This window comes from Lissotriton vulgaris, chromosome 10, assembly GCF_964263255.1.
Source record: "Lissotriton vulgaris chromosome 10, aLisVul1.2, whole genome shotgun sequence".
Taxonomy (NCBI): Eukaryota; Metazoa; Chordata; class Amphibia; order Caudata; family Salamandridae; genus Lissotriton; species Lissotriton vulgaris.
In genome coordinates this window covers 770764698-770787046 of record NC_141698.1, presented here as the reverse complement: position 1 = coordinate 770787046, position 22349 = coordinate 770764698, and the positions used below count along the sequence as shown (strand labels likewise).

General features: G+C 46.5%; 1 protein-coding gene across 2 annotated transcripts in view; it reads right to left on the bottom strand.

The window, feature by feature from the left end:
• The window catches only part of PALS2 (protein associated with LIN7 2, MAGUK p55 family member), a 985569-nt gene that overhangs the window by 65749 nt on the left and 897471 nt on the right, over positions 1-22349 (bottom strand). For both annotated transcript variants that reach the window (XM_086941681.1, XM_086941682.1), the window contains exon 12: positions 21838-21966. In XM_086941681.1, coding sequence (XP_086797807.1) covers positions 21838-21966 — 129 coding nt within the window. The remainder of the gene's footprint in view (positions 1-21837; positions 21967-22349) is intronic.

Below are 22349 nucleotides of genomic sequence, written 5' to 3'. Positions count from 1 at the left end.
ACCTTTTCGACCAAGACTCTCCGGGACCGTGAGGGTAGGCTTCTGACATGGCTCCAGAAGCTGAAATCCAGGAAGGATACTGTCTCTAGTGACAGTGAGGATACAGCATCGGCATCTTCCTCAAGAAGGTCAGTGAAGAGGGGTAGGGGTTCCCCTTCTCCTTCTGTGGAGCGTCCTACTAAGGCCTCAAAAAAGACCCCCAGTGAGTCTGAGAGCCAGGGTCCCAGCAAATCTCCTCACTGAGGTGAAAAAGAGAGGGTAGGACCAGCTACGCCTTCCAAGGGTGAGAAGACTGACTCAGCCTTCAAGAAACCCTCTTCCCAGTCTTCTGAGACGAGTTCTAAGTCCTCGATGACGAAGGCGTCGACGGCGGAGTTTCCGTCGACGAAGAAATTGAAGACAAAATTAAAATTGGTTTCGTCGATGAGCTCGTCGACGGGGGATTCGTCGACGAACGGATCGTCGTCGAAGAAGGAAGCGTCGACGGCAGGTTCATCAGCGACGACGGGAGGTTTGCCGACTAAGGTGTTGCGAGTACCACAGCATAGACAACGAAGGTTACAGCGTCGCCGACGATAATGATGACGGCTTCGGTCTCGTTGACGAGGGCATCGACGACTTTAATAATGACGACAGCTGGATCGTCGACTTGTGTGCAACCGTCGACGACGGAACCGTCTACGGCATTGTCTTCTGAAAAGAGAATTACAATTTCAGTAACAAGAATTACGCCTTGATCTGTAGGGGCAGCTTTATATTTTTTCTCAATGCAAGGATTAAGGCCCCTAGCCCTGACAGGATTCTTAAAAACCTCTGTTGAGTGCTTTATGACACCCTTAAGCATTGGTAAAATGGCAGTAGACCTTTGTGTGTTATCAAGGGTGTCTAATAGGAAATCTTCCTCCACTGTATCAGTGTGTAAATCCACCCCATGATATTGCGCAGCTCTTTGGACTAGAAGGTTAAATACTATAGTGTCCTCTGGTGGGGAAGGTCTGGAAGGGTATACATCATCTTGTGGGACATAAGGCACATCAGGGGTGTTGTAATCATCCCATGGATTAGGTGACTGAGGGGGACTATTGGTGCCTGCTGGGTCGTGTGCACCTCCACCTAAGTCATTAGAATCTGTGTCTACATCATCATCTGGATTAGTAGATGGTGTAGGTGAATGATGTGGTGGGGGAGGTATAGGAGGAGGAACAATATGGGGAGGTGGTGGAGAAGGGACCCTTAACAGAGAGGTTGCAATGTCCTTCTTTGGAGGGGGAAGAGGTGCTGGCGCCTCAAGTGGTCTCTTCTTGGAGCGGAGAGTCAATTGTCTGGTTTTAGGATCCTTTATAAGAGTTTTCTGATTGGGATCTTGTGTAAAAAGTTCTTGTGAGTGGGGCAGATTCTTCAGCGTCGAAGTTTTCGGCTCCGTAGGTTTTTTCGGCACCGAGTCGGTAGCTGGTGTTGAGTCTTTTGGCTTAGGAGTGTGCCCTTTTGCAATGTCTTTTACCAGAACCTGTTTTTTCGGCTCTGACGCGTGTGAATCTGGCGCTTTGGGCGTTTTTTTACTCTGCTCCGAGTGCGGTTTCGGCGCCAATGAGCCGCTGCCAGTCTTCGGCGCTGTGTGCTTAGGTATGATTCTGGATACAAAAAAAGTTAATGCCCTTTTATGGTCTGCAATGAATAAAGTATAAAGACGACATGGGTGGAATGCTTAATCACAGTGACTGGTAATTATGTAGAGTCAGATTCCACTCCCTCCTTACTTTGCACACCATGCCACCACACTTTGGACCCAGCCATATGAAAATCAGTATTGACTCTGCTCCAATGGGAAAGGTACAGCCTGAACTGGCAGGCTAGGTCAACCCCGAACCAGAACACAAGCAACCCAAGGCCGGTTTCGCACTTATTAGGGCTCAATATTTGAGTATAGCTTGACTCCAGTGGCACAGTGTACAGGACCCACATTTGGTCATACCCATCCCACTTACGGTATCACAGTAAAGTATATAAAAAAAAGGGATGGATGGAATGCTTCAGTGACATTTAGGATGGGACATACTGCATGACATTAGTCTATCAAGAGATTCAGGTGTTGATGGGCAACAGAAAGTGCCTCCAAGGGACCCCTTGGGACATCAGAGTGGGTTGCTTGCCAGGACGACATATGTGAGGTAGGAGTCACTTTCTTAAAAGACCCCTACAATGATCAAGAAACCAGCCAGGCTCGAAGATTTTTTAGATCCCTAGTTAAGAAATGGCTATGCAACTTTTCCTAAACACACAAGCCTCACCTCATAACAGTGTAATATGAAAACAGTGAAAAATATCAGCAGGAAAATAGAGTAATATTCCCCAGGAGTCCCACTCTGTGAAATGTTTGCTAGAGGCAAGGTATCAACTGGCTGGCCATACCGGAAGGAAAAAACAGAAGTGAAATCAATAGCAGACTTTGGAAATCTGCAGAATCAAGAAGAGTAAGGAATATGCTACTTACCAGTATGCATCTGTTCTTGGCATAGAGGGCTGCAGAGTGGTACATTATGAATAGATCGCCATCTGGTGTTGGGCTCGGATGATTGCACTTGTTTTTCTCTTGGAGAAGTCTTTTTGTCGTCACAAGGCTGGTGACTCCTCCCTTGGGGGCTAGTGCGCATGGGCATCGGCTCCATCCTTAGATTGTTTTGCCATAGTAGGGTTAGATGGAGTAGTATGATAGAATACAGATAGAAATGCCCATGTAAGTGTATCTAAATAAGATAGTGTTGGGACAGACACAGGTTTCCGGGGAGGCTGGGAGGGCATGTACCACTCTGTAGCTCTCTATGCCAAGAACAGATGCATACTGGTAAGTAGCATATTCCGTTCGAGGCATATGGGCTGCAGATGGTACATTATGAATAGACTATACAGCAGTTATCTCCCTAGCGGTGGCCACCAGTGTCTGTTGCAACAGTCTGAAATAAAGTCTTTAGGACAGCTTGTCCCACTCTAGCCTGTTGTTCTGTCTGCACATCTACACAGTAGTGTTTTGTGAAGGTATGCGGTGTAACCCAGGTAGCTGCTTTGCATATGTCATCTAGGAGAATGTTTCCTAAGAATGCCATAGATGCTCCTAGTTTACGTGTAGAGTGAGCTCTAGGAGGAACAGTTAATGTTCTCTTTTCTTTTAAGTAGCATATTTGTATACATTTTACAATCCACCTGGCAATGCCTGCTTTAGAGATAGGATTGCCCTTATGTGTAGGAGAAAACGCTACAAATAGTTGTTTTGTCTTTCTGAAAGTTTGTGTTCTTTCTATGTAGTACAATATTGCCCTTCTGACAGCTAATGTATGTAGGGTTCTTTCTGCTACCGTCTGTGGTTTTGGAAAGAAGACTGGTAGTTCCACTGACTGATTGATGTGGAATGCTGAAATTGATTTAGGCAAGAATTTTGGGTTTGTTCTAAGAACCACTTTATTTTGGTGTAGCTGCATAAATGGTTCTTGTATTGTAAATGCTTGCAACTCGCTTACTCTTCTGAGTGAGGTAATAGCTATAAGAAAGGCCACCTTCCATGTAAGGAATTGTATTTCACACCTATGCATAGGTTCGAAAGGCGGTCCCATTAGTCTGGTGAGTACTATGAGTACACTGTTTTGGGGTTGGGGAGTTGCGGTTGTTGTTATTTCCGCGACCTCTACCCTTGTTGTTGTTACCTCTGTAACTGCCTCTTGAATTACCTCTGGGTGATGTTGGTGTAAAAGAGGTAGATTGCTGGCTTGTGCCTGTATTCTTTGACCCGCCTCTATAGGTGGACCTACGAAAGGAACCCCTTTGACTTGGCTGTTGCAATGCTCCCATTGATTTAGCCGTTTGTGTCTTTTTTCATTTTTTCTAACGTATCGTCTGTACGCGAGCCAAAAAGTGTTTTTTCATCAAAAGGCTGGTTTCAATAAGGATGTTTGTACTTCTTGTTTGAACTCTGAGCCATGCATGTCTTCTTAACATGATACTGGTGTTGATGGATCTTGCTGCAGTGTCTGCTGCATCTAAAGCACATTTAATGGAAGTGTTAGTTATTATCTTCCCTTCCTGTATGAGCTGATCTGCCCTTTTTTGATGTTCTTTAGGGAGATGTGTAATGAGTTTTTCTAACTCATCATAATGAGCTCTATCATAGCGTGCAAGTAGCGCTTGTGTATTAGCTATGCGCCAGCTGTTTGCCGCTTGGGATGCTACTCTTGCCAGAGGCATCTATTAACTTGGACTCCTTATCAGGAGGAGGATCTTCTCCTGTAGTTAATGAGTTTGCTCTCTTACGAGCGTTTGTTACTACTAGCGAGCCCAGAGGTACATGTCCCTTGATAAATATTGGGTCCTTTGGTGCTGCCTTATATTTTTTATCAATTCTTGGGTTTAATACCCTAGCCCTCACAGGATCTTTGAATATGTCAGCTGTGCGATTGAGAAGACCCTTAAGCATAGGTAGTGTTCCTGATGTTCTTTGTGCAGCAGGTAGTGTTTCTAAAAGGAAATCCTCTATTTGAGGTTCCTTGTGTAAGTCTACCTTGTGGTATTTTGCTGCCCTATTAATTAACTGTGCAAAACCTGTATTATCAGGTGGTGAGGGTTTTGTGGGATATAGTTCGGGGTCGTCATCATTATCTGACCCTGCATTATAATCCTCCCATGGGTCTGCTTCATCTGGGGCAGTGTCGTCATCCCCATGAAGTTCTCCCTCCCCTGTATCACTTTCTACATCTGTTTGAGGTGTAGATGGTCTTGGTGCAGAAGGTGGAGGAATAGCTGGCAGAGTGTGAAGAAGAGGAGAAGATGGTGTGTCTGTAGGTTGGGGAGGAGTTGTATTTGTCCCTATTGTTCTCTTTTTAGGAGGAAGAGCTTTGTCGTCCAACTGTTCATTCTTCCTCTTTTTAGGTAGTTTTGTCACCACTTTGCGGATCGATAAACAAAGTCTTTTGTTTTGGATCTGTCTGATGCTCCTGTGTCGGTACCGAAATTTTTGGTTCCGAAAGGTGCCTTTGCTTCTGACCGTCAGTGTTCCGATTTTTTCGCTGTCGAGTAAGTCTTCGGCGTCGAAGCATGTTTCGGTTTCGACATGGAATGTTTCGACTGCAAGCCTTCCTTTGTATGGAGCTTCGGTGTCGATCGCTTCTCGGATCAGACATAGTGGGAGGCCGAGTGTTGCCGGGCTCGAAGGCGGGGTGTCGGAAACTTTTTTCGGTAGTCTGACCGGGCTCGAAGGCGGGGTCGACATCAAACAGGGTCGGTTTTTCGGTAAGGGGACGTCGTCACTCACGGTTTGATGATCGTCGATTTCTTTGACATCAGAGTCGTCCACTTCCGACTCCGACTCCTCCTCATCTTCTTCTTCGGGGTGCTGGGCCTCGAACAGCTCCGGGATTGCCTCTGACTGCATTCTGGACACTTCGTGTCTTCGGGCTCGACGGTTTCTAATAGTCGACTTGGAGGAAAGTGCTCCGCAGGCTTCACAGTCCCTGGATTCGTGTTCAGGTGATAGGCAAAGATTGCACACCTCGTGTAGGTCCTTGTGTGGGAATTTAGCACCACACGTTGGACATCTTTTGAATGGAGTCCTTTCCATGGACTCCGCGCTGGACTACGTCGAGATAGGCCTCCCGGTCTCGTCGACGTAGAAGTTGTAACTTTTGTTGTTTGACGTCGAAACGCGTCGAGATGGAAATGAACTCGCGTTCGATAACAATACCGTCGAATTGGAAAGGGAATACGTGCCGAAATATCACTTTTTTCCCCAAAGTCGATCCGGAGCGCTTAGATCCTCATCCGAACCCAATGGCGGAAAAAAACAATCTAAGGATGGAGCCGATGCCCATGCGCACTAGCAATCAAAGGAAGAGTCCTCAGTCTCATGACGACAAAAGACTTCTCCAAGAGAATAACAAGGGCAATCATCCGAGCCCAACACCAGATGGCGATCTATTCATAAATGTACCATCTGCAGCCCATATGCCTCGAACAAGGGCTTTTGTTTGAGACAGATTGACCTCCACCAAGGAAGATCCTCTGCCGCTTCTCTGGAGATCCTGACGGACTCCCTGAGATCTCCGTTGTGCTGATACCACTGCCTACGGAGACACCACTGGAGCGCCCTCATGTGCCATAGTGCATGGTTGACCAACAGACTGCAAGATGCAAACAGACCGAGCAGGCGAAGGACCTTCAGAACTGGAACAATCGTACCATTGTGAAACAAGGGAATCATTTCCTGAATGTCGAGAACCCTTTGCGGAGGCGGAAAAGCTCGCCACACAGTGGTATCCAGTACTACCCCTATAAACAGGTTGCGCTGAGAGGACACCAAGTGAGATTTGGGCACATTAATCGAAAAACCCAATTTGAACAACAGCTGGGTTGTTACCTGCAGATGACGACACACCATCTCTGGTGACTCTACCTTCAGTAGCAAGTTGTCCAGGTAGGGGAAAACCGGGATCCCGACCTCTTGAGATGGGGAGCCACCACCGCCTTCACTTTGGTGAAGACTCCAGGTGCAGTAGTAAGACCAAACGGAAGGACCGCAAACTGGTAATGTTGCGAACCAACCGTAAAGCGGAGATACTTCCTGTGTGAGTTCAGGATTGGGATGTGAAAATACGCATCCTGCAGGTCGATGGACACCATCCAGTCCTCTTGCTGCAGCGCCTGAAGAACCTGCGCTAGGGTGAGCATGTTGAACCTCTCCTGCTTGAGAAACCGATTCAAGATTCTGAGATCCAGGATAGGTCATAACCTGCCATCCTTCTTGGGAATCAGGAAATACCTTCAGTGGCATCCCTGACCCCTTTCCTTCTCCGGAAACACCTCTATCACACCTTTTTGTAACAGGACAAGAACCTCCTTCTGAAGAAATAAATGATCCTCCGTGCAAAAGCCTTGGCAAGGAGGGTAAGGAGGAGGGAATTCCCTGAAGGGAAGGGCGTACCCATTTTCTACCAGATCTAAAACCCAAAGGTCCGAAATGATCAATTTCCAATCCTGTAGAAAATGGGACATACTGCATGACATTAGTCTTTCAAGAGATTCAGGTGTTGATGGGCAACAGAAAGTGCCTCCAAGGGACCCCTTGGGACATCAGAGTGGGTTGCTTGCCAGGACGACATATGTGAGGTAGGAGTCACTTTCTTAAAAGACCCCTACAATGATCAAGAAACCAGCCAGGCTCGAAGATTTTTTAGATCCCTAGTTAAGAAATGGCTATGCAACTTTTCCTAAACACACAAGCCTCACCTCATAACAGTGTAATATGAAAACAGTGAAAAATATCAGCAGGAAAATAGAGTAATATTCCCCAGGAGTCCCACTCTGTGAAATGTTTGCTAGAGGCAAGGTATCAACTGGCTGGCCATACCGGAAGGAAAAAACAGAAGTGAAATCAATAGCAGACTTTGGAAATCTGCAGAATCAAGAAGAGTAAGGAATAGGCTACTTACCAGTATGCATCTGTTCTTGGCATAGAGGGCTGCAGAGTGGTACATTATGAATAGATCGCCATCTGGTGTTGGGCTCGGATGATTGCACTTGTTTTTCTCTTGGAGAAGTCTTTTTGTCGTCACAAGGCTGGTGACTCCTCCCTTGGGGGCTAGTGCGCATGGGCATCGGCTCCATCCTTAGATTGTTTTGCCATAGTAGGGTTAGATGGAGTAGTATGATAGAATACGGATAGAAATGCCCATGTAAGTGTATCTAAATAAGATAGTGTTGGGACAGACACAGGTTTCCGGGGAGGCTGGGAGGGCATGTACCACTCTGCAGCTCTCTATGCCAAGAACAGATGCATACTGGTAAGTAGCATATTCCGTTCGAGGCATATGGGCTGCAGATGGTACATTATGAATAGACTATACAGCAGTTATCTCCCTAGCGGTGGCCACCAGTGTCTGTTGCAACAGTCTGAAATAAAGTCTTTAGGACAGCTTGTCCCACTCTAGCCTGTTGTTCTGTCTGCACATCTACACAGTAGTGTTTTGTGAAGGTATGCGGTGTAACCCAGGTAGCTGCTTTGCATATGTCATCTAGGAGAATGTTTCCTAAGAATGCCATAGATGCTCCTAGTTTACGTGTAGAGTGAGCTCTAGGAGGAACAGTTAATGTTCTCTTTTCTTTTAAGTAGCATATTTGTATACATTTTACAATCCACCTGGCAATGCCTGCTTTAGAGATAGGATTGCCCTTATGTGTAGGAGAAAACGCTACAAATAGTTGTTTTGTCTTTCTGAAAGTTTGTGTTCTTTCTATGTAGTACAATATTGCCCTTCTGACAGCTAATGTATGTAGGGTTCTTTCTGCTACCGTCTGTGGTTTTGGAAAGAAGAATGGTAGTTCCACTGACTGATTGATGTGGAATGCTGAAATTGATTTAGGCAAGAATTTTGGGTTTGTTCTAAGAACCACTTTATTTTGGTGTAGCTGCATAAATGGTTCTTGTATTGTAAATGCTTGCAACTCGCTTACTCTTCTGAGTGAGGTAATAGCTATAAGAAAGGCCACCTTCCATGTAAGGAATTGTATTTCACACCTATGCATAGGTTCGAAAGGCGGTCCCATTAGTCTGGTGAGTACTATGAGTACACTGTTTTGGGGTTGGGGAGTTGCGGTTGTTGTTATTTCCGCGACCTCTACCCTTGTTGTTGTTACCTCTGTAACTGCCTCTTGAATTACCTCTGGGTGATGTTGGTGTAAAAGAGGTAGATTGCTGGCTTGTGCCTGTATTCTTTGACCCGCCTCTATAGGTGGACCTACGAAAGGAACCCCTTTGACTTGGCTGTTGCAATGCTCCCATTGATTTAGCCGTTTGTGTCTTTTTTCATTTTTTCTAACGTATCGTCTGTACGCGAGCCAAAAAGTGTTTTTTCATCAAAAGGCTGGTTTCAATAAGGATGTTTGTACTTCTTGTTTGAACTCTGAGCCATGCATGTCTTCTTAACATGATACTGGTGTTGATGGATCTTGCTGCAGTGTCTGCTGCATCTAAAGCACATTTAATGGAAGTGTTAGTTATTATCTTCCCTTCCTGTATGAGCTGATCTGCCCTTTTTTGATGTTCTTTAGGGAGATGTGTAATGAGTTTTTCTAACTCATCATAATGAGCTCTATCATAGCGTGCAAGTAGCGCTTGTGTATTAGCTATGCGCCAGCTGTTTGCCGCTTGGGATGCTACTCTTGCCAGAGGCATCTATTAACTTGGACTCCTTATCAGGAGGAGGATCTTCTCCTGTAGTTAATGAGTTTGCTCTCTTACGAGCGTTTGTTACTACTAGCGAGCCCAGAGGTACCTGTCCCTTGATAAATATTGGGTCCTTTGGTGCTGCCTTATATTTTTTATCAATTCTTGGGTTTAATACCCTAGCCCTCACAGGATCTTTGAATATGTCAGCTGTGCGATTGAGAAGACCCTTAAGCATAGGTAGTGTTCCTGATGTTCTTTGTGCAGCAGGTAGTGTTTCTAAAAGGAAATCCTCTATTTGAGGTTCCTTGTGTAAGTCTACCTTGTGGTATTTTGCTGCCCTATTAATTAACTGTGCAAAACCTGTATTATCAGGTGGTGAGGGTTTTGTGGGATATAGTTCGGGGTCGTTATCATTATCTGACCCTGCATTATTATCCTCCCATGGGTCTGCTTCATCTGGGGCAGTGTCGTCATCCCCATGAAGTTCTCCCTCCCCTGTATCACTTTCTACATCTGTTTGAGGTGTAGATGGTCTTGGTGCAGAAGGTGGAGGAATAGCTGGCAGAGTGTGAAGAAGAGGAGAAGATGGTGTGTCTGTAGGTTGGGGAGGAGTTGTATTTGTCCCTATTGTTCTCTTTTTAGGAGGAAGAGCTTTGTCGTCTGTTCATTCTTCCTCTTTTTAGGTAGTTTTGTCACCACTTTGCGGATCGATAAACAAAGCCTTTTGTTTTGGATCTGTCTGATGCTCCTGTGTCGGTACCGAAATTTTTGGTTCCGAAAGGTGCCTTTGCTTCTGACCGTCAGTGTTCCGATTTTTTCGCTGTCGAGTAAGTCTTCAGCGTCGAAGCATGTTTCGGTTTCGACATGGAATGTTTCGACTGCAAGCCTTCCTTTGTATGGAGCTTCGGTGTCGATCGCTTCTCGGATCAGACATAGTGGGAGGCCGAGTGTTGCCGGGCTCGAAGGCGGGGTGTCGGAAACTTTTTTCGGTAGTCTGACCGGGCTCGAAGGCGGGGTCGACATCAAACAGGGTCGGTTTTTCGGTAAGGGGACGTCGTCACTCACGGTTTGATGATCGTCGATTTCTTTAACATCAGAGTCGTCCACTTCCGACTCCGACTCCTCCTCATCTTCTTCTTCGGGGTGCTGGGCCTCGAACAGCTCCGGGATTGCCTCTGACTGCATTCTGGACACTTCGTGTCTTCGGGCTCGACGGTTTCTAATAGTCGACTTGGAGGAAAGTGCTCCGCAGGCTTCACAGTCCCTGGATTCGTGTTCAGGTGATAGGCAAAGATTGCACACCTCGTGTAGGTCCTTGTGTGGGAATTTAGCACCACACGTTGGACATCTTTTGAATGGAGTCCTTTCCATGGACTCCGCGCTGGACTACGTCGAGATAGGCCTCCCGGTCTCGTCGACGTAGAAGTTGTAACTTTTGTTGTTTGACGTCGAAACGCGTCGAGATGGAAATGAACTCGCGTTCGATAACAATACCGTCGAATTGGAAAGGGAATACGTGCCGAAATATCACTTTTTTCCCCGAAGTCGATCCGGAGCGCTTAGATCCTCATCCGAACCCAATGGCGGAAAAAAACAATCTAAGGATGGAGCCGATGCCCATGCGCACTAGCAATCAAAGGAAGAGTCCTCAGTCTCGTGACGACAAAAGACTTCTCCAAGAGAATAACAAGGGCAATCATCCGAGCCCAACACCAGATGGCGATCTATTCATAAATGTACCATCTGCAGCCCATATGCCTCGAACAAGGGCTTTTGTTTGAGACAGATTGACCTCCACCAAGGAAGATCCTCTGCCGCTTCTCTGGAGATCCTGACGGACTCCCTGAGATCTCCGTTGTGCTGATACCACTGCCTACGGAGACACCACTGGAGCGCCCTCATGTGCCATAGTGCATGGTTGACCAACAGACTGCAAGATGCAAACAGACCGAGCAGGCGAAGGACCTTCAGAACTGGAACAATCGTACCATTGTGAAACAAGGGAATCATTTCCTGAATGTCGAGAACCCTTTGCGGAGGCGGAAAAGCTCGCCACACAGTGGTATCCAGTACTACCCCTATAAACAGGTTGCGCTGAGAGGACACCAAGTGAGATTTGGGCACATTAATCGAAAAACCCAATTTGAACAACAGCTGGGTTGTTACCTGCAGATGACGACACACCATCTCTGGTGACTCTACCTTCAGTAGCAAGTTGTCCAGGTAGGGGAAAACCGGGATCCCGACCTCTTGAGATGGGGAGCCACCACCGCCTTCACTTTGGTGAAGACTCCAGGTGCAGTAGTAAGACCAAACGGAAGGACCGCAAACTGGTAATGTTGCGAACCAACCGTAAAGCGGAGATACTTCCTGTGTGAGTTCAGGATTGGGATGTGAAAATACGCATCCTGCAGGTCGATGGACACCATCCAGTCCTCTTGCTGCAGCGCCTGAAGAACCTGCGCTAGGGTGAGCATGTTGAACCTCTCCTGCTTGAGAAACCGATTCAAGATTCTGAGATCCAGGATAGGTCATAACCTGCCATCCTTCTTGGGAATCAGGAAATACCTTCAGTGGCATCCCTGACCCCTTTCCTTCTCCGGAAACACCTCTATCACACCTTTTTGTAACAGGACAAGAACCTCCTTCTGAAGAAGTAAATGATCCTCCGTGCAAAAGCCTTGGCAAGGAGGGTAAGGAGGAGGGAATTCCCTGAAGGGAAGGGCGTACCCATTTTCTACCAGATCTAAAACCCAAAGGTCCGAAATGATCAATTTCCAATCCTGTAGAAAATGGGAAAACCAGCCTCCCACAGGACCTGCATGATACAGGATGGCGGATCTAGGATTGCTTTCCTGCATTACCAGGAGGAGTTGGGGAGGTAGAGGAGGAGGAGGAGGAGGAAGAAGGTTGACTACCGCTCCACGAAGGCGACCTCTGCCTTTACCCCTATAGGACTTGTACAAGGGGTTTTGTTGCTGTTGCTGCTGCTGACGGAAACCACGAAAGGAAGACTTTCCAAAGCCACTGTATCTTCTATGGCCATAACCCTTTGCCTGAGTCTGCAGACCCAATGATTTCGCTGTGGCCTTACTGTCTGTGAACCTTTGCAGAGCAGAATCAGCATTCTCTCCAAAAAGTCTAGACCCCTCAAAAGGTAGAGAGAAGGGCAGCCTGTACATCAGGAAAAAAACCAGAAGACCTTAACCATGCATGCCTTCGTGTTCCAATGGATGAACCCATCACCCTGGCAACCAAATCTGCTGTGTCCAGGGCAGACTGGATGACTTGGCGAGCCGCAGCCTGTGAGTCTGCCAGCACCTCACTGACATTTCCCCGATCTTCCTCAGACAATTTTGGAAGAAGTTGTTTGGCAGAGTCCATAAGGGCATGAATGTATCTACCCAACATGAAAAATTGATTAGTAGTAAGACTCCCTAATCCAGTCACATTTGGTACTTTTCATCCAAAATATAGAGTATAAATAATTACAATTATACTGGTGATACAATTAAACAACTCTTAAATGACTACGGCACTGTGTTATCATAGAGTCTCCACACTGGACGTCAATTTGTCGTCTTTATTTTCTAATGGCAAATTCCCAGCAATAGATAAAAGCCTGGTGGTTTTGACCTGCCAGCAGCACTGTGGGTAATCAGTGCAATTAGTGTATCTAGCACCCCATATTGTTAACTACAGTAAGGCTAATAACTATGAAGATATAGATTTGTTTCACAAACTTGGGGGGCGGCTCATCCCTGTTGAGGGATTACTATTACCCACTGTATTCTGTACGTATCTACCCAACAAACCGGTAGCATTGGTGGACTTCAAAGTAATACTCGCTGATCAGAAGACCTTCTTTGCAGATTGTTCCAACTTCTTGGAATCCCCGTCACAAGGAGCCTGCGGAAAGGCGCCCGTGGACTGCTTAGAACAGGAAGCCTGCACCACCGACCTCTCAGGAGAAGGATGAGACAAAAGGAACACAGGATCCCCTAGAGTAGGCCTGTACCTTCTGGACACCGACCGTGAAACTGCAGGAGCAGAAAGAGGATTGCGCCACACATCAAGGATTGGTTCAGTCAAGGCATCATTGAACAGCAAGTGTGGCTCAACCACAGAGGATGGAGAATGAAGCACCTCTGAGCAAATTCGGTTTATACTCATCCATAGGGAGCTGTAGATCCAAGAGCTCTGCAACCTTCCTTATCACTGTATGGTAAGGTGCAACCTTCTCCGAGGGGGAAGCCTGCTGTGACGCAAGTCCCAATCCGGGGAGGTGTCAAGTCCACTTGCCTCACACAAACCCTCCAACATATCCTCAGTATCATAAATCTCACCTTCCTCCATCTCTTCAGCCTGGTACTGCTCCTTCTCTATTAACCTCTGCGCTGCTCTCCTCGTGCACATCTTCAGTTGCGGCGTCGGCAGCGCTCCACGTGGTGTTGATGGCTCCAGGAACGGTATTGAAGGAAGATCCACAGCAGCAACCGGCGGCGAACGAATCCAAGAAGAAGGTTCACGGGATGGAGCAGGGGACTGCAAATACGGCATCGACATCCTCAGAGACGGAAACTGCCAGGACAGGGTAGTCGGCATGAATGGCACGAAGGGTGCCTGAGGATATTGGTGAGACACACCCAAATTAAATGCCAGAGGACCTATGGGACCCAAAGGTGCACCATAAGGGTACGAGGCCTTGGCAAACACGCCATACATCGCATTTAAAAAATGCGGTTGATCCGAACACGGCGCCGGAAATTGTGGATACTGAGCCAGTTCGAGATCTAATCAAGGCACCTCCGGAGTTATAACGGCTGTGGCCACAAGCCGAGCCGAAGGACCTCAGCATCAGCCGGATTCGACAAACCTTCCGGAGTCGGAGAAACTGTTGGCATCGGTGATTGCGCTGGAGTCCCCTTGTACGAAGGAGAATGGATCGGAGTGGCTTGAAGACACACTGAAGGTGAAGGAGAGACTAAGTCCTTTTCATGACGTCGAGGTGCCGGAGAAGTCGACCTCGAAACCACAGCCTTCGACGAACGGCAGAGAGATCCATGGCTCTTCTTCTTGTGCTTCCTCTTAGAGTCATGTGAAGTCGTCAACCTCGACTTCGAACGTTTTCGACCTCTTTTTTTTTCTCACCATAGCCATGTACAACTTGGCTTCCTGTTCTTTCAAGGGCTTCGGTTTAATTTTTCTACAACAAGAACAGCCCTCGACGTCGTGATCGGATGATAAACACCACAGACAGTCCTCTTGGGGGTCAGTGATCGACATATGACCCCCGAACTCTTTACAGGGCTTGAAACCAGACTTCCTCAGAACAGACATGGCAAAACCACATAAAGAAACAATCCAAAATACAAAGTATCAAGCAGAAAGTATGGAGAGTCCCAGAAAAAAACGTTAAAATCAACAGCGTGGAAAAAGGGGAACGGACACCATCACGCCAACGTGGTTCTCGTATGGCTCCAGTGATGTCGTGCGGAGCCATGGCATTGTGACAACCTCGTCGGCATGGAGAGCTAGGAAAAAGTTTCAGCGGAATGCAGGCGCTGGGGATATTCATAAGGTGAGGAATCCACAGGCAGATGTATCCATCAGAATATCTTGAACTTGCAGCGCTGTCAGAAATGCTCTAAAAGCCACTGTGTCTAAAACATCCCTTGTAAAGGAATCCTCTGCACTGGCTCCAGATGAGATTTCATGTTGTTGACGGAGAACCCCAGTTAGGATAGCAAGGAGACAGTAGTATGTAGGTGTTCCGTGACGCACTGTGGAAAAGCCACCTTCAACAGCCAGTTCTCAAAGGGATGGGAATATATGTACCCCTAGCATGCAAAGATGGGCCACAACCACCGCCATCACCTTAAAAAACACCTGGGTGGCCAGGGTGAGGCCAAAGGCCAGGACGATAAACTGACACAGCTCCAACGCGAACTGGAGGAAGCACCTGTGGGACTGCAGCAATTTACTTGGAAATAAATGTCCTGCAAATACAAAAACACCAGTCAACCTCCCAGGGTCTAGACCAAAGAGAATCGAGGACAGAGTCAGCATCATGAAGGAAGGTGCATGGGAGCAAAAGATCTACTTTCTACAACACAAGCACCAATGGCAGATGTTGTACAGATCTATGACCAACATCTGTTTTCTGCGGGCATAGCACAAACATTTCCCTTCAGCACACTGAGGTTAGAACGTTTAGGGAATTTTTGAAAACTGATAAAATATTTTTGAGCTCTGGAAGCGAATAAAAGGAACAGGTATGGTCGTGCAAAAGGTGGTATTGGGGGGGGGATGCGGAGCCATATAGGGCTCTGCATAGTCATATATAAAAGTGGGGCCAGGCAGCTGAAGAGTCTGAGGGCACCAACTCTGGCAGGTTGGAGCTGTTGCAGGGAAAGCATTTCCAGGCCCAGTATGGTGCCTGAGGGAATTCAAAAGTTGACTAATCCAAGCATTTATCAAAATACAGAGATATGGTAGATTCAATATTTAAAGGCAAGAGTTAATAAAAAAACAAGTAAGAGAAAGAAGGAAAATGCTACTTACCAGTATGCATCTGTTCTTGGCATGTAGGGCTGCAGATTCACACACTAGTGCAAAGATCGCCATCTGGTGGTGGGCCCGGGTGATTACACTTTGTTGTTGTCCTGGAAGAGTCTTTGTATGGTAGATGACTCCTCTATGATGATGGAGTTGTGTGAGAACAGAAAGATGTCCATGTATAGTGGACATAATTAAGATATTACTGGAACAGATAAAGGTAGCTGAGGCGGCGTGTGTGAATCTGCAGCCCCACATGCTAAGAACCGATGCATACTGGTAAGTAGCATTTTCCGTTCGAGGCATATGGGCTGCAGATCACACACTACTGCATTGATTGCATAGAAGTTCTCTCCCTTAGCGGCGAGTACCAGTATCTGTTGCAGCAATTTGGAATAGTGTTTTGGGTACAGCCTGGCCCACACTAGCTTTTTATGATTTCTACGAGATAGGGTTTTAGTGTAGAGGAAAAGGTGGCGCTCTGCAAAGCGTACGGCGGTCATTGGTCACGTATAATTATTCAGGCATGCATTCCGAAACTGTATGTAGATGCTACAGAAGTTATGTGGTTTCAGTATGGCGGTAAAAGTAGCACACTGGCATCCACAACTGCAAGGTATAGCGGAAAGGATAATGTTTACTTAAGGATATAAAGTGAAGATCAAGCCCCAATACAGGGTCTAGAGGAAGGGATAATTCCAATAGGGCCGGAGGAATCCAAAGTCGGTCCTTAATGACACTTGTGTTTATCAGTTCATGTATCCGGCGTGGACCCCTTGTCTTGGCGGTATACGGTCAAGACACGGGGTCCACGTGTCCATGTGGACACGGTGTCCATGTGGATGCCGATGTGCTACTTTTACCGGCATCCTGATTCCACATAACGTCTGTTGCATCTACATATAGTTTTAGAATACATGCCTGAATAATTGTACCAGACTACTGCCGTATTCTCTTTGTAACCCGACCGGGTTGGAATTATCACCGGTGCAGGGATTATGCATACCGTCCACCGAGACTTTGGCCATGAAGAGTCGGATACCACTGTTTCTTTGACAAAACACGTGTCAGCTGGATGTTCTTTGTGCCAACACACATTAAAGGAACCAATAAAACTACAGCGAATGTTGTCTTGTGTTGAATACGAACACATACTGTTCAAATTAGATTTTTAGGTGTGCACAGGACTGTTGCAATTGCCACACTAGCTTGTTTTGCTTGCACATCTACACAGTAGTGCTTTGTGAATGTGTGCGGTGTAGACCATGTAGCTGCTTTGCAGATATCATCAAAGGGAATGTTCCCTAAAAATGCCACAAATAACCCTAGTTTACGGGTGGAATGAGCCCTAGGGGGAATGGATAGAGTGAGTTTTGCTTTCTGGTAGCAAATTTGAATGCATTTAACAATCCACCTTACAATCCCAGTTTTTGAGATGGGATTACCTTTATGTGGAGGGGAAAAGGACACAAAAAGCTGTTTTGTTTTACGAAACGGCTGTCTTATTAATATAGTAGAGGAGAGCTCTTTTGACATCTAATGCATGGAGAGCTCTTTCAGCAACTGTTTGAGGTTGGGAGAAGAATATTGGCAACTAAATAGACTGATTGAGATGGAATGGTGAAATGGCTTTTGGAAGGAATTTGGGATTTGTGAAGTATTAGCAATTAAAAAAGCAACTTTCTATTAAAGAAATATTAAGTCACACTTATGCAAGGTTTCAAGGACCCATAAGTCTAGTGAGAACAAGGTTAAGATTACATACAGGGGAGGGTGGTACCCTGGGAGGAATTATTCTTTTGAGGCCTTCCATGAAGGCTTTGATGGCAGGAACTCTGACTAATGACAGATGCTGTCTGTATTGAAGGTAAGCTGCTATAGCAGCAAGATGTAATCTGATTGAGGAGTATGCTAAACTGCATCTTTGTAGATGGAGCAAGTAGCATATGATGTTTTGGATGAAAACATCTAGTGGGTTAATGTTATTGGTGCAATACATAACAAACCTTTTCCACTTGGCTGCATAGCATGCCCTAGTGGTGGGACGTCTGGCTTCTTTTATAATGTTCATGCAATCAGGCGGGAGATTGAGATAACTTAATTCGAAAACCTCAGGAGCCAAATCGCTAGGTTGAGCTGCATGGGGTCTGGATGCATGATCTCCCCACGGTTCTGTGTTAGCAGGTGTAGAGAGAGTTTTAGTTTGTGATATGGTACCACTGAGAGTTCTAGTAGTGTGGTGTACCATGTTTGCCTTGCCCACGTTCGTGAAATGAGAATCAATGTTAAGGAGTGTTTCTGTAACTTGCGTAACACTAACGGAATGAGTGGGAGAGGCGGAAAAGCGTACGCAAATCTGTCTGACCAACTCATCTATATCGCATTGCCTTTGGACAATGGGTGTGAATACCTGGCGGCGAAGCTTGGGCATTTGGAGTTGAGGTGAGTGCCGAACAGTTCTATTTCTGGCTGTCCCCACTGTTGAAAAAAAGATTGAAGAACTAGAGGATGAAGAACCCACTTGTGAATCTGTTGGCTCTGACAACTTAACAGATCCGCAGCGGATTGTGAACTCCCGGTAGATGTTCTGCTAATAGGAAGATTTTTGGAGGAATGGCCCACCTGCTTGATAGATAATGTTGAAATCACTTTAGAGCTAGAAAAATGGCTAGCAACTCCAGATGGTTTATGTGGAGTAGCTTTTGCTGTGGTGCCTACCTGCTGTGTGCTCTGCCAAATGAGCTCACCTGCCGGTGAGGGATGCGTCCGTGGTTAGCACCACCTGTGGAACTGGCTATATGAACGGGAGTCCTTTGGAAAGGTTTTTGGTGCTCCACCATTGCAGAGAGCGATAGGTCCAGCCGTCCACCACCACCACATCTGTTAATTGACCTTGAGCCTGCTTCCATTGGCTTGCTAAGCACTCTTGCAGGGGGCGCATTTGGAGTTTTGCGTGCGGTACTACGAAGATGTAAGACGTCATCATTCCAATTAGTTGCATGAACACTCTAGCTGGTAGGAAGTGTTGCGGTTGGAATTTTTGTATAAGAGCTTGCATACTTTGTATTCTTGGTAGATTGGGGGATGCAAGTGCTTTGGAGGTATCTATTGTGGCACCTAGATACTGTTGAGACAGGGATGGTTGGAGATGTGACTTTGTTTGGTTTATAGTGAACCAGAGTTTGTGTAACAGGTGAATGGTCTGGCGTGTGTGTGCTGCATGCACTGGTGATACGACTTGGCTTCTATTAGCCAATCGTTGAGATATGGGAAGACATGGATGTTTTCCCTCCACAAGTGTGCTGCTACTACTGCGAGACACTTTGTGAAAACTCGAGGTGCTGTAGTCACTCCGAAAGGGAGGACTTTGAACTGGCAATGCTTACCGTCCAATACAAACCGAAGGTACTTTCTGTGAGCTTGGTGGATGGGAATGTGGAAGTAGGCTCCTTGAGATCTAGGGTAGCAAGGAAGTCGCCTTGCTTTAACAGAGGAAGGATCTGCTGTAATCTGACCATATGGAAGTGGTCGGACTGTATGTAAAGATTTAGGGGTCTCAGGTCTAGTATAGGTCTGAGGTAGCCGTCCTTTTTGGGAGTAAGGAAATATAGGGAGTAAACTCCTGTGTTTTGATGGTGTACTGGAACTGGTTCTATAGCATTTTTCTGCAGTAGAGTGGCAACTTCTTGTTTTAGAAGTGTGAGATGCTCTTGTGACATGGTACGCTGTCTGGGTGGAGAAGTGTGGCTTACTGGTTAGAGCAGGCAGACCCTGAAGCAGAGGTCAGACCCGGGACCAGGGTTCAATTCCCGACGCAGCAGGGTCTTGAGCTCAAATGTCCATGGACTCGATAATTCTCGCTTCGGTGCCTGACCTAATCATGGGTTCACACTCTGCAACTCTGGGCATTAAGGTTGCTTAATCTCCACAACGGCCCCCCTGCGGCGGGATGCCTGGCTTTCACCTTGGGGATGCCCTGTAGGGGCTATCTCACAGGGAAAAGCCAGGACGGGTTCCCAAGGCAAGCGCGGAGATACCCCTTCGGGGGTCGATTCTGGTGCTATATAAGAAACATAATAATAATAAATAATAATAATAATAATAATTGTTAGAGGAGTGGAAGTGAGCTCCAGGCAATAACCTGACTGAACTATTTGTCTGTTGTGATGGAGTTCCAGACAGGTAGGAACTGTTTTAATCTCCCTCCGACAGGTGCGTGATTTACCACTCCTTTAAGCATTGGTAAAATGATTGTGGTTTTATGTGATGGTAATAATGTGTCCATAAGGAAGTCATCCTCTACTGGATCAGTGTGTAGATCGACCGCATAAAAGGTTGCTTCTCTATGAATGAGTTATGTAAACCCTATAGTGTCATCTGGAGGAGATGGCCTAGAAGGGTATGTGTCATCTTGTGGCAGATTTGGGGCATCTGGTGCATTATAATCTTCCCAAGGATCATCTGATTATCCAGAAATATTATCTGGGTCATCTAGTGGTAGGTCATCCTCTATCCCCCCCTGAGTAATCATACTCATAATCATCATCTGCTGGTGCAGGGCTGTGTGGGATGAATGGTGAATGTGCAGGGGAAATGCCAAGGTCTGGTTCTTTTGGAAGTGAAGGTACGCTTATAGGAGAAGTCTGAGCATGCTTTTAGAGAGGGACTGGAGGTGTGGTGGGAGGGTCCTGCTTCCTTTTAGCATGCGCAGTAATGACATGTCCAGTCTTTTGATGAATAAAAAAGAGTCTTTTGTTTTGGATCTTCTGTGGAAGCATCCTTCTTTGGTACTGACTTTTCTTGCTTGGGGCCGAGTGGTTTAGAAGGTTTAGCAGTGTCTATTGCAGTCTTTGGAGCAGATTTTGGTCGGCTGGTGTTTTTTATTCGGATTGATATTTTTGGATCCAGAGTTTTTGATTCCGAAGCTCGTTTTGAGTCGACATCTTTAGGTGCCGAAGTGTGTTTCGGTGCCGAAGTTGACTTTGGTTCGACTTGTTTTGGTACTGGAGTTGGCTTTTGGTGTGGAAATTGGTTTCGGTGCTGAGCTTGTTTATGGTTCGACCGATTTGGGTACGGAGGTTTGCTTCAGTGCCGGAGTTAGTTTTGGTTTAAGGACTTCTTGTTTCTAGGGACCGACAGGCTGGCTCGAACCAGAGTCTCCTAGAGGCATTTTGGTAGTCTTTGTTGCTAAGGCGGAAGGTGGGGCGTCAGAAGTTTGTGATCGGTGTGCACCTGGATCCGGAGGTGGAGGTGGAACCGAAGCCTGGCCCGGTATCGGGGTGTGAACAGAGTCGACGTTTGTACTCACGACCTGTTGACCAGCTGGAAGGGGATTGTCATCGTCTGCTTGCTCTTCGTCTACGGAAGCTGATTCCTCTGCTCCGGAAACGACGTAGTCGTCCTGCTGTTCCTCTTCGGACGGGAATTAAAAGGTTTGATGACCACTGCTCTAGAGCGACTGGAGTCTCTTCAACGATGATGTATGGTGCTGATGAAGAGGATTGTGCCATGACTCTTCGCGCTCGACAGTCCCTGATAGTTTTCTTGGACCGGAACGAAGCGCAGGCCTGGCAATCTCGGCTCTCGTGCTCTGGAGACAAACACAGATTGCACACCTCATGTAGATCAGTGTGGGGAAATTTGTGTCCTCACCGAGGGCACTTCTCAAAGGGTGGTCTTTCCATGAGCCGAAGGCCAAATGGCCCAGTTGGGTCCAAAGGCCCTGACGATCGCCAGAATCGAGAAGTGCAGTCTTTTTCGAAGCAAGTATGAAGGAAATCGCAATCGAAACTATACAGACGGTAGAAATCAAGGAATGGGCGTCGAAAGGAGATCGGTAATGGGACAGAGCGACAAACACATCCGAGCCAGATGGCGGAAAAAAACAATCTGAAGATTGAGTCGATGCCCATGCGCACTATGCTCCAGAGCAGGAGTCATCTACCATACATTTACTCTTCCAGGACAACAACAAATTGTAATCTTCCAGGCCCACCACAAGATGGCGATCCATACACTAGTGTTTGATCTGCAGCCCATATGCCTCGAACACTCCGTTCATAAAAGTTGCTTACCGTTAAAAGTTTGGTTGTGATACCAGCATCAACAACAGCTTTATGCATGGCACGCAGAGTCTCCAGTTCAGGAGCAGCAATAAATACTACATAGGGCATAAACTCAGATGTCCTTAATACTTTCAGCGCCTAAAGGAAAAAGAGACAAATTACAAATTTCATACAGACTATAAAGCTCCAACTTGTTTTGCAACTTCTACAACTATGGATGCTTTAAGAACAAGTTACTTACCTTCGGTAACGAATAGTTTCTTACCCGTCGGTGTAGTTTTGCAGCTTGAAGATCTTTCTGGATTCACTATGCTGTGCATATTCCGCCATCTTGTGGTTGGAGTCGGAAAGTGCTTTGTATTTTTTTTTTGCGGTTGTAGGTTGCGAAACCTGATCCCCTCTGGTGAGGCTACAACCCCCCATCGTGTGTGAGCAGGCTCTCAGAGAATTTTTTCCCCTTCTGCCTTGCATTTTTTGTCTTATTGCTTAATAAGTCTAATATATATATTGCCTAAGGGGCT